This window comes from Vipera ursinii (genome assembly GCF_947247035.1).
Source record: "Vipera ursinii genome assembly, chromosome: W".
Lineage (NCBI taxonomy): Eukaryota > Metazoa > Chordata > Lepidosauria > Squamata > Viperidae > Vipera > Vipera ursinii.
The window spans coordinates 43,077,727-43,096,133 of record NC_139522.1 but is presented as its reverse complement, the minus strand read 5'-3'; the positions used below and the strand labels follow the sequence as shown (position 1 = coordinate 43,096,133).

The 18,407-nt window shown below is 43.4% G+C and overlaps 1 protein-coding gene across 1 annotated transcript in view; it reads left to right on the top strand.

Moving 5' to 3' along the window:
• The window catches only part of LOC310648260 (serine/threonine-protein kinase tousled-like 2), a 294,352-nt gene that overhangs the window by 120,630 nt on the left and 155,315 nt on the right, over positions 1-18,407 (top strand). The window contains exons 10-12 of the mRNA XM_083376011.1: positions 3,275-3,411; positions 12,712-12,864; positions 13,729-13,795. Of these exons, the coding sequence (XP_083232137.1) occupies positions 3,275-3,411; positions 12,712-12,864; positions 13,729-13,795 (357 nt within the window). The remainder of the gene's footprint in view (positions 1-3,274; positions 3,412-12,711; positions 12,865-13,728; positions 13,796-18,407) is intronic.

The following is an 18,407-nucleotide window of genomic DNA, read 5'->3' as shown; positions in this document are numbered from 1 at the left end:
TACCTACCTCGGAAGGATGGAAGGCTGAGTCTGGTGGGATGCGAACCTGCACTAATTGCAGGCAGCTGGTGTTACTTAAGGAGGCATTAGCCCACTGCTCCACCAAGGCTCTTTGAGGCCACATGGGCTATCTTGGGCGCCCAAAGAACGGTACATGTAACTCCTGTGCTGTGCAAGCTGTATTGGGTGCCAGTCTGCTTTTGGATCCAATTCAAGGTGTTGGTTATGACATTTAAAGCACTGCATGGCATGGGGCCAGGATACCTACAGAACCATCTTTGTCCCGTTACATCAGCCCGTCCCACCCGATCAGGCAGGGAAGGTATGTTGCAGACCCAGTCAGCTAAAGAATTCCAACTGACAGGGTCCAGGAAGAGAGCCTTCTCTGCTGTTGCCCCTGCTCTGTGGAGAACACTCCCCACCCCGGAGGTTAGGCAGGCCCCCATTCTCCTGGCATTCAGGAAAGGTGTAAAACCATGACTGTGTGCCCTTGCTTAGGGTGTGCACATGAGCACAAAACTGGGTTAGTTGGTGCCCTGAAAACCCTTCCCCACATTAATTTTAACATTCCTTTCCTCTTTTTAAATTTTATATACTGTTTTTATGCCTTTAATATTTTATTGTACACCCAGAGTCCCTCTCTGAGGGAGATGGGTGGTTTTTAAATATGATAAATAAAAATAAATATCATTGCACTGAACAAATTAGTGAGTTACATTTTTTGTTATTTAAAATATTTATGTAATTTATTGTATGGAATACAGGTAGTCCTCAACTTACAACCGTAATGGAGCCTGCCCTTAGGACCCTTTTGCGCCGGTTGTTAATCAAACCAATGGTTCACCATGGGCCAGAAGTAAAAGCTGATTTTTGGGAAAAAAGTTTTACAACATCCTGTTACCACAGGACAATGCAAATGGCTATAAATTCAGACCAGTTGCCAAGTGCCTGACATGCAGTTATGTGACCGGGGGGGGGGGCTGTTGGAACTTTGGAACCAGGTTGTAAGTACCCCCAGGAAGGTCCGTTATAACTTGAAATGGTTGCTAAGCAACCAGTCGTAAGTCAAGGGGTACCTGTATATACATCATAATATCACTTTATGTTGTTCTTCCTCAGGAGTCCATAACACTGTACAAAGCATAATATAATTAATAATAAAACGAATTCCCATAAAATTCAACAGTAAAGTAACAGGAATATGACCATTTAAAGCAGTTTATTTAAGAGATAATCTGTTCCTAGGGTAGCTGGTATCCTTCAAATGCCCAAGTCCAAGTATTAATAATAAATGTTTAAAATAAAGTAGAGTTGGACCAGGCATGCTACCTTTGGGAGACTGCAGATTAATACAGCTCAAATATTATTATTATTATTATTATTATTATTATTATTATTATTATTATTATTATTATTATTATTATTATTATTTATTCCATTTATATCCCGCCCTTCTCCGAAGACTCAGGGCGGCTTACAAACTTAGCAGTAGCCTTCATTCTATGTACATGCCTGCTTATTAGGGCTCTCACACACACACCCCAAGCGGCATTATTACAAAGTCAGCTTAATTGCCCCCAACAATCTGGGTCCTCATTTTACCTACCTCGGAAGGATGGAAGGCTGAGTCAACCTTGAGCCTGGTGGGATGCGAACCTGCACTAATTGCAGGCAGCTGGTGTTCCTTAAGGAGGCATTAGCCCACTGCTCCACCAAGGCTCTTTTAAAATGTTGTAGGCTGAGAAAGATAGTCAAGTACATTCTTCCAGAGAAAGGGTAACACAGAACTGTAGTACATTTCTAAAAAATCTGATATATTTATATATTTGTATCCCACCTTTATTATTTTTACAAATAAGGCTTCAAACTTATGTCTCATTTAGCAACAGAAATGTTGGGCTCAATTGTCATAAGTTGAGAACTACCTGTGTAGTTTATTGAACTAATTAAAAGTCAAACTATTGACTTTTAATCTAAAGTCTTAATATATTATGACCTGTTTTAAAAAATCCGAGAAATAGTACTTCTATTGTAAGCAAGAAACAGCAGTTTGCAAACAAGTTTATTGAACAATTGAAAAATTGTGTTTCTTTAAAACATACTCAATTCCAGATTTTTCTAGTTAAATAAGCTTTCAGAACAAATATTCCCCATCAAAATATATATAGGTATGACATTTGTAACATAAAAAGAGCTGGTTGAGCTACCATCCAAATGACCTGTATTTCTTCAGGAAGCAGTATGGATTGGTGAGGGATATTTTCTACTGTTCAGTACCCTGATAAATTTCTTATGGATATGTTTGAGAGATTAAGAGTTCTGGGAATATGTTGCAGGAAAACTAATAGCTTGCATGCATCCTTTCCTGTTTCTTACAGGGAGCCAGTTATAGTATACAGGTAGTCCTCACTTACCAACCACAACTGGAATCAGCAATTCTGTCACTAAGTGATGTGGTAAAGTGAAAAGTTATGTGACCACTCCCAACCTACAAAGTCAGTTCATCAGTTCTGGCTGTGATTGTTAAACAAATCCCTGTGGGTTGTTAAGTACAATATCACATGACCATGACTTGCAACTTCCTGCCAGCCTCCCCATTGACTTTGCTTGTTGGAAGCTGTGAAGGTCATAAATGGCAATGACATGACCGTGGGACACTGTGACTGCTGTAAATGTGTGCTAGTTGTCAGGTGGCCAAATTGGGATCACGTGACTGTGGGGACACTGCAACAGCTGCAACTCTGAGGACTGGTCACAAGTTATTTTTTTAATGCCACCATAAATTTGAACAACTGTTGAACAAGTGGTTGGTAAGCAAGGACAACCTGTATATTTTTTACATGGAAGTCTAAAACTGCCAGCGCTCTGGGAATAAACTCTGCTTTGTTTATGTTGGTATCAGTTTTGATTGGTTGAGTAACATTAGAGACCAGTTTGGTCTAGTGGTTAAGGCACCAGGCTAGAAAGCAGGAGACTGTGAGTTCTAGTCCCCCCTTAGCCATGAAAGTCAGTTGGTTGACCTTGGGTCAGTCACTTTCAGCCCAACTCACAGGGTTGTTGTGGGGAAAATAGGAGAAGGAAGGTATGTTGAATATGTTCGCAGCCTTGAGTTATTTGTAAAAATAATAAAAGCGGGATACAAATAAATAAAACATTACAATGTTGTGAGCTGCCCAGAATTGCATTTTTAAAATGGGTGGCCATACATATAATTTAAATAAGTAAATAGGGATATGTTCTAAAGCATTCAGATTCTTTATGTTTTCCTTTCCAGTCAAAACAGGAAAAGATGGCTTGCCGAGATAAGAGTATGCAGGATCGGTTGCGATTAGGTCACTTTGCTACAGTCCGCCATGGGGCCTCTTACACAGAACAATGGACAGATGGCTATGCTTTCCAGAACCTAATCAAGTATGTATTTTTATATTGTTCTGCTTTCTCCAGAAGCAGAAAAGAGAGTTCACTAGGTTGATGCTATATGGAACAAAACTGACTGAATCTGGATGTTCTGCTTCAGCTACCATGAAGCCTCCTTCCAGAAGGTAACAAGGAAAATAGAACATGAAGAGGATGTGTAGCATCCTAGACAATCTTGCAACCTTGCTCAAGCATCACTTAAATGCTATGTCCTGGATAGAAGGAAGTGAACTACCAATAATATTTTCTGCCATCTTCACCACTCTGCACTGCCTTCCTGTCTGAGGCAGTAATGCATCCAAACCAGACAGCAATGCAATATGACAAGATGCTCTCGATTGTCCCTCTGTAGAAAGTGGTAAGGACAGGGGAAGGAAGATGTACTTTACATTGCAATGCAGAAAGTGCAGGCACTGCTGTGCCCGCTTCACCAGTGTCTCACGGTTCAGCGACCAAACTAGTCTACTTGTTAGCTGCACACCCAGAAACTTGATGCTGCTAACCACCTCCACAGGTGAATCATTAATACACAGAGGTGTGTGGCTGTGCCTGTCTTTTATGAAATCAGCAGTGATCTCTGGTTTTTCCTACATTTAAAATGAGGCTTTTTTTGTTACACCAGTTACACCAGTTCACCAAACCCTCTACTTCCTTGCGGTAAGCACCCTCATTGTCATCTTGAATAAAGCCCACTACTGTTGTATAATCCACATGCTTCACAATATGGTTGGTGGCAAACCTGGCACAACAGTCATGGGTCAACAGGGTGAACAACAGCGGACGTAGGACACAGCCCTGAGGAGAACCTGTACTCAAGAAAATGGTGTTAGAAATATTAGTCCCAACTCACACATACTGGGGCCTATCAATAAGAAAATCAAGAATTCAGTTACACAAAGGAGTATTAAAGCCCAAAAGGCCCAGTTTGTCTACTAGATGCTGAGGAATGATTGTATTTAGGTTTGTATATTTAGAATATAAAGGTTTATTGCAAGGTTAAGCTCTGTGCAAGAATCTGCACTACTAATAGTCAAAGCAAATTGGTGGTAGATAAGAGTAAATGAAATTAAAGGTGGGCTGGATGTCAACCGTCCCATTCGCACATGCAGCAAAAGAAACTCCTGGGACAGTATTTTACCAAGAGTATAACTTTACTGATAGATCCATATATGCACAATAGAAAGCAAAGCCAGTTCTGATTTTTCGCATAAAAAACTGCATAGTTAAAATCCCCCTTTCCCCCTCTAGGCTACCCATTGTCCAGTGTCCCCCAATCCAATGCAATCTCTTTGTTTTGGGAAACAATCTGCTCAGATCAGAAGGCTGTCATCATTCGACCTTGAGGTGTTGAGATTCTCCCAGGCCACAGATGGTGCACATGAATTCCTCAATTCCCTCACAGCCATCCATACATTCCAATCATTCCTCCCCCCTCCCTGGTTTCTCTTGTCTGGCTGAGAGCAAAAGTGCAAAGTGAGTCAGCCTTGACATGCCCAACCCACAAGAAGAAAGATTAGTCCTACAAAAGTGCAAACATACAGTTGCAAGAAAAAGTATGTGAACCCTTTGGGATTACGTGGAGTTTTGCATGAATTGGCCATAAAATGCACTCTAAACGTCATGTAAGTCACAACAATAGAAAAACACAGTCTGCTTAAAATAAAACTACACAAACATTAGCTGTTGTCATGTTTTAATTGAACATAAGATGAAAACATTCACAGTGCAGGGTGGAAAAAGTATGTGAACCTTTGGACTTAATAACTGGTTGACCCTCTTTTGGCAGCAATAACCTCAACCAAACATTTCCTGTAGTTGCAGATCAGACCTGCACAACGATCTGGAGTAATTTTGGACCACTCCTCTGCACAAAACTGTTTCAGTGTAGCAATATTCTTGGGATGTCTGGTGTGAATCGCTCTCTTAAGGTCATGCCACAGCATTTCAATCGGGTTGAGGTCAGGACTCTGACTGGGCCACTCCAGAAGGTGTATTCTGTTCTGTTGAAGCCATTGTTTTGTTAAATTACTTGTATGCTTTGGGTCATTGTCCTGTTGCATCACCCATCCTCTGCGGAGCTTCAGTTGGCGGACAGATGGTCGTACGTTTTCCTGCAAAATGTCCTGATAAACTCTGGAATTCATTTTCCCATCAATGACAACAATCCGTCGAGGCCCTGAGGCAGCAAAGCAGCCCCAAACCATGATGCTCCCTCCGCCATGTTTTACAGTGGGGATGAGGTTTTGATGTTGGTGTGCTGTGCCTTTTTTTCTCCACACATAGTGTTGTGAGTTTTTCCCAAACAACTCAATTTTGGTTTCATCTGTCCACAGTATATTTTGCCAGTAGTGCTGTGGAACATCCAGGTGCTCTTTTGCAAACTTCAAACGTGCTGCAATATTTTTTTTGGACAGCAATGGCTTCCTCCGTGGTGTCCTCCCATGTACTCCATTCTTGTTTAATGTTTTCCTTATTGTAGATGTGTCAACAAAAATGTTAGCATGTGCCAGAGGTTTCTGTAGGTCTTTAGCTGACACTCTAGGATTCTTCTTTACCTCATTAAGCATTATGCGCTGTGCTCTTGCAGTCATTTTTACAGGACGACCACGCCTAGGGAGAGTAGCAACAGTGCTAAACTTTCTCCATTTGTAGACAGTCTGTCTTACCGTGGACACATGAACATCAAGGCTTTTGGAGATACTTCTGTAACCCTTTCCAGCTTCATGCAAGTCAACAATTCTTGATCGTAGGTCTTCTGAGAGCTCTTTTCTGCGAGGCATGGTTCACATCAGACAGTGCTTCTTGAGACCAGTAAACCCAAAACAGGTGTGTGTTTTTAAAGGGCAGGACAGCTGTCAGCAACACATCCAATATCATCACACTGGTTGGAGTCAAGGTTGACTCACTCCTGGCTCCAATTAGCTCTTGGAGAAGTCATTAGGCTAGCGGTTCACATACTTTTTCCACCCTGCACTATGAATGTTTCCATCTTATGTTCAATTAAAACATGACAACAGCTAATGTTTGTGTAGTATTATTTTAAGCAGACTGTGATTTTCTATTGTTGTGACTTACATGACTTTTAGAGTGCATTTTATGGCCAATTCATGCAAAACTCCACATACTTTTTCTTGCAACTGTACATGAGGTTACATTACATAGACTTTTCTGTTTTGACATCCTACCAGGGCCAGGTGGGATGTTTGGCATGGAACTTGTGAATAAGTCTAGATGCCCTAACATCTTCTGCCACCACCCATTCTGCATCTGCTAAAGGGTATCCCTTCCATAATACTAGATACTGCAACTTCCTTTTGTAGTGCCTGGAGTCGAGGATTTCCTTGATCTCAAAATGTTCCTCTCCCTTCACTAGGATGGGAGGGGGAGGTGGCTTCATAGCAGCTATGGAAAGGTTTCAACAGACTACAATGAAACACTTGATGGATGTGCCAGAGGCTTTTAGGCAGCTCCAATTCCACTGTCACTGGATTTATGATGCAGACAGTTGGGAAAGGTCCTATGTACTTGGGTCCCAGCTTTTTGCAGGGTTGCCTCAAGTTCAAAAACTTTGTGGACATGTACACTCTTGTCTCCTACTCTGAACTCCCTTAGGGATGCCCTCTTCCTGTCTACTTGTCTCTTCTATGCTTCCCTCACTTTTACTAGCACCTTATGCACTGTGACCCATGTGACTTTGAAAGTATCCAGACACTTGGCCAGTGAGGCTGATGAGAGTGTTTTCTGAGGGAGTTCTGGCATAGGCACGAATTCTAACACAGTGACCACTCAGAAAGGGGTAAATCCGGTGCTACTATGCACTGAGTAATTATAGGCCACTTCTGTGAACAACAGAAGCTCAGTCCAATTGGTTTGTTGATAATTCACATAACAGCAGGTATTGCTCCAGGACTGAGTTCGCACTTTCACAAGCCCCGTTCATTTGACGATGATGGGCGGAGCTAAGTCCCTGGGAGGAGCCTATCAAACTCAGGAATTCCCTCCAAAACTTTGACGTGAATTGCATTCCCTGGTCCGAGATTATATGCTTCAGGACCCCATGAAGCCGATATACATGCTGCAAGAATAGCTTAGCCAAGGACCAGGCTGAAGGAATCCTGGGGCACACCACAAATTGGACTTGTTTGGAAAACAAGTCAGTAATAGTCCATTTCACGGTGTTCCCAGCGCTTTCTGGCAGCTCCACAATAAAGTCCATAGAGATTTCCTCCCAGGGGTTCATGGGGTTGGCCACTGGTTGCAATAGTCCTGCAGTCTTGCCGGGCAACTGTTTCATCAAAGCACACATGGGGCAGCTGGCTACATAAGCCTCTACATTCTTTTTCATCTTTGAAAAAGATGAACTAGATGGAGTCTTTACAAATCCAAAATGCCCCACTGCCTAAGCATCGTGACTCCACTATAGGTTTAGAGTCCTCTGGCTAGCTGGGACATACACCTTATTCCCCATCCATGCCAGTCCCTCCTTCAACGACAGATTGCCTCTATGCTGTTGAAACCACTCATCGCCTGCCAAAGCATCTCTCAGTGGTTGCATTAGATCTTTGGCTGGTTGCAACGGTGGTGCCCTCTGCTGCCTTTTGAGGGCTGGTGCTGCGAACTGTCTGGGCAGGATGATGGGGTTAACAACCTCCTCTCGGGCACTGTTGTACTGTGGCATCTGGGAAAGAGCATCCAAAAGGAAATTTCACCGCCCCCCCCCCCCGCCCCTGGTAGGTAGCGGAGGGTAAAGTTGAAACATTTGAAGTATTGAGCCCACTGGACTTGCTTAGGTGACAGTCTCCAGGGGGCCCTCAATGCTTCCAGGTTCTTGTGGTCTGTCCATACCTCAGATGGAATCTTACCGCCTTCTAGGAACTGCCTCCATGTTAGGAGGGCCCATTGGACCACGTAGGCTTCTTTCTCCCAAATAGCCCATCGTCTCTCGGTTTCAGAAAGTTTGCAGGACATATAGATGCAAGGCTGCAGCTCCCCCTTGGCATTCTTCTGAAGCAAGGCCATGTCTACAGCTACATCACTAGCATCTGCCTGTATCACAAAAGGCTTGTCTAGGACGGTGTGTTTTAGGACCAGTTCTTCAGCACAGAGTCAATTTAGCTTCTTGATTGCAGCTTGGCACCCAAGAGACCAGAGGTTGATCGGGCTTGGGTTTCACACACGCACACACACACACACACACACACACACACACACACGTCCTGTTTTCAGCAAGTTGGTAATCGGCAAGGCTATCTGGGCAAATGTAGGGATGAATTGGCGGTAGAAGTTTGCAAAGCCGAGGAAACTTTGCAACTGCCTCCTGGTTTGAAGGGGTTCCCATTCTAATATTGCCTTCACTTTGCTGGGGTCCATTTCTACCCCCTCTTTTGAAATGAGGTACCCCAGGTAGTCTAAGCTGGTTTTGTAAAAATTGCACTTAGACAGCTTGGTGTAAAGCTGGGCTTTCTGTAGTTTCTTGAGTACAGTTTGTTCAGCTCAGAAGGCTCTCATCATTTGACTTTCAGGTGTTGAGATTCTCCCAGCCCACAGACAGCGTACATGAATTCCTCAATTCCCTCCCAGCCACCCATAAATTCCAATCATTCCTCCCCCCTTCCTGCTTTCTGTTGTCTGGCTATGAATGAAACTGCATAGCGAGTTGGCCTTGACACACTTCTGGGCACATAGGGACTCGAGACTAATGACACATTTGACCCCTCCTTCAGGCTCAGCCTGGACAACTCCTATATCACCCACCCCTCCACCTTGGCCCCTCTCCTCTTCCATGGGTTCTTCTATGCTGCTTTTCCTCTCCTGCATTGTGTCTTTAAAGTCTGAGTTCTTATGGGAACATTGCAAGGGCAGAAGGGAAGCAGTTTCAAAGGAATCTGCCTCCCCCTCATCTGAAGGAGCTGGTGAGCCAGGTGGTGGTTGCTCTAACACAAAAATATTGTTAGAGGTTCCCTCCCCTTCCTGGGAATTAAAGGCCCATCGTAGGCAAGTGTGCCACCTTTCCCCAGAGCAATGCAGAGGGGCTGGTTAACCTTTTCCTTGACAGGTTCCTCAGGGGAAACTGGGCAGGGGCCCTGGGAGCTTGGTTGGGCGTGGCTTGTCAGGGAAGCACTGGTGAAACTTTTGAACTAAATCAGGGGCATGAACATACTGTGTGTTTTCCCATGAGTGATCTGCAACAGGGTAGCCTTTCCAATGAATCAAATACTGAATGCCTGTGCCACTTTTCCTAGAATCTAGGATTTCTTCCCCCTCGTATTCTGGTTGTCCCTCCAGTATGACTAGTGGTGGAGGGGTTGCTGGGATCATATTTATAGAGCCTTGGTGGAGCAGTGGGCTAATGCCTCCTTAAGTAACACCAGCTGCCTGCAATTAGTGCAGGTTCGCATCCCACCAGGCTCAATGAGGACCCAGATTGTTGGGGGCAATAAGCTGACTTTGTAATAATGCCGCTTGGGGGGGCCTGAAAGCCCTAATAAGCAGGCATATACATAGAATGAAGGCTATTGCTAAGCACATTTGATTTGTGCTTAGATTGTAAACCGCCCTGAGTCTTTGGAGAAGGGCGGGATATAAATGGGATTAAAATAAAAATAAAAAATATTGTGTTTGGGGATTTTCTTTGGAGAGTAACAGTGAAATACTGAGTGCATCTTCATTGATGAGGGTAATTGGAGGTAAAAGGCTACAGGGTTGATTTGTCAGAGAATTTTGAATGGTCCCACAAGTTTAGCGTCTAAGCTTCTTGGAAGGTCTTGAAGTGGCAAAGAACTTGATAGAGAGCCAAACCTTGTCTCTTACTGCTATGGGTGGTCCTTCCCGCCAATGGGCCTCCGCTGCCTTCTTGTAACCTGTTTTGCTCAGAATGAGATGACTCACTGCTGCCAGCTTGCCACTGTCAACTCACCACCACCACGTTGCCACAGGACAATGCCACACGGCCAACTCACTACGGGGACAAGTCGCCATAGGTGGTTAGAGGGGTGAGCAGAGTGCAAATTGTGTCAGGGTGGGCAACAGAGAGGTAGCGGCAGTCAGGCTCTTCCCATTTTCACCCCCTGCCAATGCCGCCACCACTGGGCTCAGAGCCGCCAATGCCACTGCATTGTAACCAAGCAGTACCCAGCACCAGTGGTAGATCGATGTGGTCAGCCACAAAAAGGGTTAATGTTTCTGGATGCTGATTTATTGAATTGCAAAGGCACTGTAGCATGAGTGATGGGGCCTGCTTTTAAAATTCAGCCAATGATAGTTAACACTGGCAATGGAGACTTCAGAGGAACAGTGGGGATCTTAAGTTTCTGGACTGTGGCTAGGCTTAATGAAGTTGGCAGTTGCCTCAGAATCTATGAAAACAGGGATGGTGGTTTCCTGACCACTTGGAAGTGTTAGGATAGCATCAAATTTTATTAATGTACCTGACCGTGGAAGTATTGAGCTCTGTTCAGTGCTTGGGTACCCCCCCCCCATGAACTCATGGAGGGGAGGGCATTTCTCATTTCCCTGTCCTTGAGGCTTATCATCCAGGCGGTGAGTACCGTAATGGAGACATTGCTGGGCTGTCTGTTGCCACTTATAGGAGGTTTAGTAGGGCAATTCTTGACCATGTAGCCAGGCTCTCCACAATAGAAACAAAGCACAAGCTCTCTGCGTCATTGCCATTCTTCTGCTCCCGGGACCTGTTTGCATCAGCTCTTCAGCATCCAAGTCCAAGGGGACAGGGAGGATCTGGGTAGTGCCAGGAGGAGGCAGCTTTGGAAGCAGCTGCCTGGGCTGCTGAAAAGTGTTCTAAGTTCTGCAAGTTGAGACTCAGCTGTTATAGTGGCTACATAGAGGTCTTGTAGTCTGGGGGGAATACCTTGTTATATCAGTTGTGTGATTATGGCCACGTTGAGCCCACTCTTGAATTGTGCTGTTAAGGTTGGCTCGTTCCAATTGAGAACTGCGAGGAGCTTGAAGTCTTTAACGTATATTCTCACAGAGTTGTTGCCCTGGCAGAGCTGGTGGATGCGTCATTTGGCAGTTTCCACCCAGATAGGGTCTCCAAAATGCTCTCTAAATTTGGTGAGGAAGTTTGAGAAATTATCCATGACAGGGTCATTTCCTTTGATGAGTGAAAGTGCCAACTGACAGCAGAGTTGATTAAAAGACTCAGGTTTAAGGAGACTCTCAATCTGTCTGTCAGAAACTCCCCTGGTCAGGTGTTAATGAATACTTCGCACTGGGCTATGAATGTTCTCATCAGACTCTCTGGTGAATCTCTGTGGTAGGCAGCTGGGCGTCTTGGGGATGAGTACGGCAGGAACTGGCAGTTGTGCCTGGGTGGGTGGGGCAGGTGGTTGTGGTTGCAGTGGAAGCCCTTGTGTCATGATCTTTACTTGCTGTATCAGTTGTTAAAGACACACTGCAAAATTCCTCATTTCATCTTCTATGCTATCTTGGTGTCTGCTGATAGACCATATGTCTGGCTCATCCACTGTTGCAGCAGCTCTGGCATCTGAAGCCATGGCTTGGGTATTCCAGAATCCATGAAGATGTTGGTGAAGAGTAGTAGTTCAGATTAATGTCAAGCACTTGGGAAATCAGGAAATCCATGGAGTTCAAATGAATATAAAGGCTTATACTCTGTACAACAATCTATACAAGATATTAACAGTCAAAGCAAATAGGTGGTAGATAAGAGTCAGTGGAATTCAAGGTGGCCTGCACTTAGATCTCTTCTGGGTGCGAAGGGACTCGAGACTGATGATGCGCCTCAGGCTCAGCCTGGTCATCTCCTACACAAACGAAAATCAGCAAAAAATCACTTTTAGCCCTGTTGAACTCATGCAGCGTGTCAGAAACATGCAATTAAATATATCATAGTCATTAAAAGTTAATTTCATATTTTTCAAGATTCCTATGTGATAGAGTAATTCTGAAATTATATTTTTGTTCAATTTGAAGGGGTCTATCATAATCACCAAAAGTTTTTTAGGAAGCAAAACTTTTGAAAAAATCTTTTCCAATGAGATTAACCTCATATTTGAAAACTGTCTGAAACTATGAACACTTTTAAAATTAAAAATGGGGTTCCTCTCAATTATTGCTTAGAAACTGAATTTAGAATTCAGTCCCTTATTTCATAATAGCCAGCTACATTTCCAAAACCCAAGCTTTTAAATTTTTACTGATGTATTGTTCTGATTTACCTACCTAAGGATGTAGAAGGCCAACCACTTCCTTGTGGCATATACAGTATTATTTTATGTTGTCTAATTATGTCCATGTTCTACTTTTATTTAGGCAACAGGAAAGGATAAATTCCCAAAGGGAAGAAATAGAAAGGCAACGGAAAATGTTAGCAAAACGAAAGCCACCTGCCATGGCCCAGGCTCCTCCAACCACCACGGAGCAAAAGCAACGCAAAAACAAGACCAACGGAGCAGAAAATGAGATGTAGGTGGCACAAACATTTCAGAATCCTTTTTGAGGCTGACAAAAGCAAGGAGCCTCCTAGATTTTACCCACGTAGGCCTCCCAAATTCTACATTTGTGTTGAAATGTTTCTCCACTATTATAAAAGAGATTTAGTTTTTCTTGATGCATGGAGATCAGGTTTCAGAGCTCAATTACAAAAGTTACTGTACCAGGTGTAACAATGGCCTTTCTTGATGGCTGAATACTAAAAAGTTTAATAACGGTAACATACTTTGCTGCTTATATGTTGAGTTAGGCAGGAATATCATGCCCAGAGTACGTTGTCAGCAGTAAGTTACTAGTGAGTTCATTAATAAGCCTTTCTGGGATTATATCTTTCATTGGGCTAGTCCCTAGTCTACACTTAGTAGGAGGCTGCTCACCAAATGCTGGTAGATGGAGGCCTCGTGACACAATCCATACTTTTAAATAAAAACGTCCTGCTTAACTTTTAACATTCCTGGTTAGGAAAGATTGTAGGTGCAAGACAACCTGATCATACTGGGATTCTGCTGTCTGTCAGGCTAGAGGATATTGGGTTTTGTGGACTGAAGGGCACATTTGATCTTTGGCATGCTCAGGCCTACCTTCCCAAGAGTAATAAGACTTGGAACAAAAAGTGAGTGTAACACATTTCAACTAATTAGTGTATTTTAATGCAGCTAATTTATTATTCCTTGTGAATGTAATAATTTTCTATAACAATCAAAAATAGACTGGTGGTAACTTTTAGAGGACTCTGAGGGTTGCCTATGGCATCTGGATATATTCCTCTGATATAGGTTACCTTTCTTGGTGTAAGGCACTTCTAATTTTTGAACCATTTATTTTATGTACATATAGGTTAACATTAGCAGAATATCATGAACAAGAGGAAATATTCAAACTCCGACTAGGTCATCTTAAAAAGGTAAAAAGATCCATTATACTAATTTCAAATATACATTGAATTATGTTTTTGACTTCCTGGTAATTCTGGTAGAAGGTAATCCTTGAGTTACGAATGTAATGGAGCCTGCCAATTACATTGCCAGTGTGATCTAGCAACAGGAGCCAGGCTGGCTTTGCAGTATAAGATGGGTTGGAGAAGTTTACGCTCCGAGCAAAGTTCAACTTTAGAGCACACAAGCATGTTCCTTTTCCACCCCTTCCTTCTACCGTTTGAGGACGTTTCTCTCTTCCTCAAATGCTGCAAGTGCCTACCTTCCTTGAGGTAAGCAACATGCTCGCGTTTTATCCTGTGAAGCCAGCCCAGCTCCTGTTGGTAGATCATGCTGGCAATTTTTTGCCACAACTGAGCTGCAGAGAACAGCATACAAAGCCCTTGGTTGGGAATATTTGAAATACTGCAAGGGGAATACCAGCAGCAACTCATTCCATTTTGCCCGTGTAGGAGTCCTACTCCCTGTAGAGTCCGGCCTCTGCTTTAGAATAGCTCTTTGTCCAGAAGGAGCCTTTTAAATCTGGATTCCCCACTGAGCAAAGGAAAGCAGCCTTGCTCCTTACAAAAGTGATTGTGCCGCTCACACTGAGAACAAGAAGAAACACTACTGTCTTTGAACTTTGAACCATTGCTAAGTGACCTGTCATAACTTGAGGACTACCTGTAGTTGGTTTTTTATTTCTTTATTGATATAAAAGGGGGGAAAATGACATTGCCATAGGTGTATACTATAGGCCGCCCAACGAAGCGGAGGAAATAGATGAACTTTTTGCTAGTCAGCTAACTAAAGTATGTAAGAAGCACATCACAATAGTAATGGGGGACTTTAATTACCCTGATATCAACTGGGAGACAAACTCTGCACCAAGTGGAAGATCAGATTCCTGACAAACCTAGCAGACAACTTTCTCTCCCAAAAAGTAGAGAAGGGAACTAGGGGATTAGCCATATTGGATTTAATTCTCACAAACAAAGATGAAATGATAGAAAAGGTCGAAGCCACAGGAACCTTGGGGGGAAGTGATCATGCAATATTGGAATTCAACATTCTGGAGGCACAAGCAATAGAACACAGCCAAACTAGAGTCTTGGACTTTAAAAGAGCTAATTTCAATAAACTTAGAGAGACCATGGGAAGAATTCCATGGATGAAAATCCTAAAGGGGAAAACAACTCAAGAAGCTTGGGAAATTTTGAAAAGTGAGATAATAAAGGCCCAGTCTAGTACAATACCAACAAAGAAGAAAAATAACAACTCTCAAAAGAAACGAGCATGGCTGCATAAAGAACTCTCTGATAAATTGAAAGATAAAAAGGACAAGTATATGAATTGGAAAGAGGGGCAGATAACTAAGTCAGAATATCAGCAAATAGCCCGTGCCTGCAAAGATGAAGTGAGGAAAGCTAAGGCTCAAAATGAACTAAGGCTTGCAACCAAAGTCAAAAATAACAAAAAATGCTTCTTTCAACATATAAAAAACAAGAAAAAAGTTAAGGAAATGATTGGTCCATTAGTGGGGGAAAGTGGCAAGAAGGTGACAAGCAATAGGGAGAAAGCAGAACTATTTAATTCGTTTTTTGCATCTGTCTTTACACAAAGGGAAAAAACAGTCCAACCTACCAAAACCAGTGCCATAAAAAACAGAATAGAAATGCAAGTTAAGATAGGCAAAAAAATGGTAAGTGAACACCTGTCCAGCCTAGACGAGTTCAAATCATCAGGACCAGATGGATTACACCCCAAAGTTCTCAAGGAACTGGCAGACGTGATCTCAGAACAACTGAACTATATTTTTCAAAGATCCTGGAGCACTGGGGAACTACCAGAGGACTGGAAAAGAGCTGATGTAGTTCCCATCTTCAAAAAAGGGGAAAAAATAGATCCAGGAAACTACAGACCTATCAGCCTGACCTCAATACCTGGGAAGATTCTGGAAAAGATAATCAAACAACAAATCAGCGAACACCTTGATGCAAACAAAGTCATCACTAAAAGTCAACATGGGTTTGTCAAAAACAGATCATGCCAGACAAATCTTATTACATTCTTTGACCAAGTGACAAAACTAGTGGACCAGAGGAATGCGGCGCCGAAGATAGCCGTTTCGGGCTATCCGCTTCACAGCTGAGTTTTTTCCACCTAAAACAGCGCCGATCAGCTGTTTAGGTGGATTTGAAGCCCCCTCCTCGGGAGAAGAGGAGGGGGTGAGGCCCCAGGTAGGGGTTGAGTTCTCCGGGGCCGCCTGAGCTGAAAGCTTGGGCGGCTGAAGGATTGAACTCCCCCGTAGCCTGGGTTGCTCCCAGCTGCTTAGCGTCTCTGCTCCGGGATTTTTGGAGCAGAGCCAGGCGTTTGCGACCACCCCTGCCAGAAGGAAAGACTTTGGAGTAAAAGGAGCAGGCAGAGCGGTACAGGAGGTCGAGGTGAAGAGGATTTTTATTCTTACTCCCTAGCTTAATGGACTTTATAAACTTAACGTGAAAGTGCGCAACAAGTGAAAGTGAGGAAAGATGGCGGCTAAATCTTCCTCTAAAGTTCTTCGGAGTGCGGGAACTTCCCCGGTGCAACAGACATCGTTGCAAGCTTTGCTTCCTCCTGCACCTCCTGTGGCATTGACGCTTAAGGACTTACAAGATGCCTTTGCAAAGCAATCCCAGGTAATGTCAGAAATGCTGGATGATAAGATGGCAAAGTTGGAGGAGAGATTGGAGAAATTGGAGGAGAGGATGGAAGAGAAGTTTAACGAGAGATTTAGTGCAATGAGGGTAGATATCTTGTCTACAGTGGAAAGCGTGGCTGAATGTGTGCAATGTTTGGAAGAAAAAATGGAGGATCTTAGTCAAAAGAACACTATATTTGAAGTAAAGGTACTGGAGAATGAAAATTTAAGGGATAAAATGGACGGAGAATTAAGCCTTGTTCAGTATCATCAGATGCAGTATGCTATTAGAATCAGGGGTTTAAAAGAGAATCCTAAAGAAGACCTAAAGCAGCTGATTTCTGAGGCTTTGGAAGCAGTATTGGGCCAGCCAGCATCTGAAATAGAGGGATGTATGGATAAAGTTTTTCGTGTAAATTCATGGATTGCAAGGCAGAGGACCTGCCGACCTTGTCGATTGGAAGGTCGGCAGTTTGGCGGGTCGAATCCCGAGTGCCACGTAGCAGAGTGAGTGCCTGTTACTCGTCCCAGCTTCTGCCAACCTAGCAGTTCGAAAGCACATAAAAATGCAAGTAGACAAATAGGGACCACTACGGTGGGAAGGTAACAGCGTTCCGTGTGCCTTTGGCATCTAGTCATGCCGGCCACATGACCACGGAGACGTCCTCGGACAAGCGCTGGCTCTTTGGCTTTGAAACGGACATGAGCACCGCCCCCTAGAGTCGGAAACGACTAGCACGCATGTGCGGGGGAACCTTTACCTTTACCTAAGGCAGAGGAAGTTACCTAGAGATGTGGTGGTCTATTTTACAAAGAGAGCAACTAAAGATGAAGTTATTCAAGCTGCTTATGATACTAAAGTTGTGGTTGCTGAGCAAGAAGTTTTGGTTCTAAAAGAAATTCCTCCAAAGATTTTAAGGAGAAGGAAGGATTTTGCATTTCTAGTACAGGAACTTAAGCAACGTGATATTAAGTTTAGATGGGAGATTCCAGTTGGATTGGTGGTGATGCACGAAGGTAAAAGATACCGTCTGGTTACTGTGACTCAGGCGCGTGATTTCTACAATGATGTTTTAAAAGCAACTCCTCTATCACTCCTGGAAGCTGCAAAGGGATCTGGAGAGGGAAAACCTCAAGAGGCTGAAGATGGACAGACAGAGGAGAATGGTGCTGGAGGGGATCTAACAGCTTCATCGGCTGCTGCTGGAGAGCAGAGGTTGACGCGTGCCGCTGTAAAACGAGCAAGACAAGTACAAGAACAAGACCAGCAGAGGTTTATGGAGCTCTCAAAGCGTACTTACAGCGAAGCTGTGGGAGGAGCGCGGCCCAAAGAAAATATAGGGGCTATTAAAGATGTGCTCCAAAAGCTTCGGGATGCCACGTATGGTGACTAAGTTTCTAACCTGGAATGTTAATTCACCACAGAAGAGAAAGAAAGTTTTTCAATATTTAAAACAATTTAAGATTGATGTTATATGTTTGCAAGAAACGCATATTAGGGTTATGGACCAAAAGTATTTATCGAACTCAAGGTTGGGCACGCAATTTGTTGCTTCTGCAATGAATAAGAAAAATGGAGTGGTTGTCTACGTTAAAAGTACTCTAACAGCGGAACTAATTGAAGCAGATAAGCAAGGAAGATATGTCATGATAGATTTGTTGTTAGAAGGTAAAAAAACGCTCTTAGTTGGACTGTATGCTCCTAATCAACAACAAGCTGATTTTTTTGATTCACTTCATACAAAGCTTACTCAATTGGATTACAAATCGTTTATTTTTATGGGGGATTGGAATGGAGTTTTGGATGTACAGATGGACAAGGCTGGTTCTTTTAAGCGTGCACCGAGCCATGCCAGACTGCCTAAATCTTTTTTTGAAATGAAGGATGACTTGGAACTGCGAGATATTTGGCGTGATATACA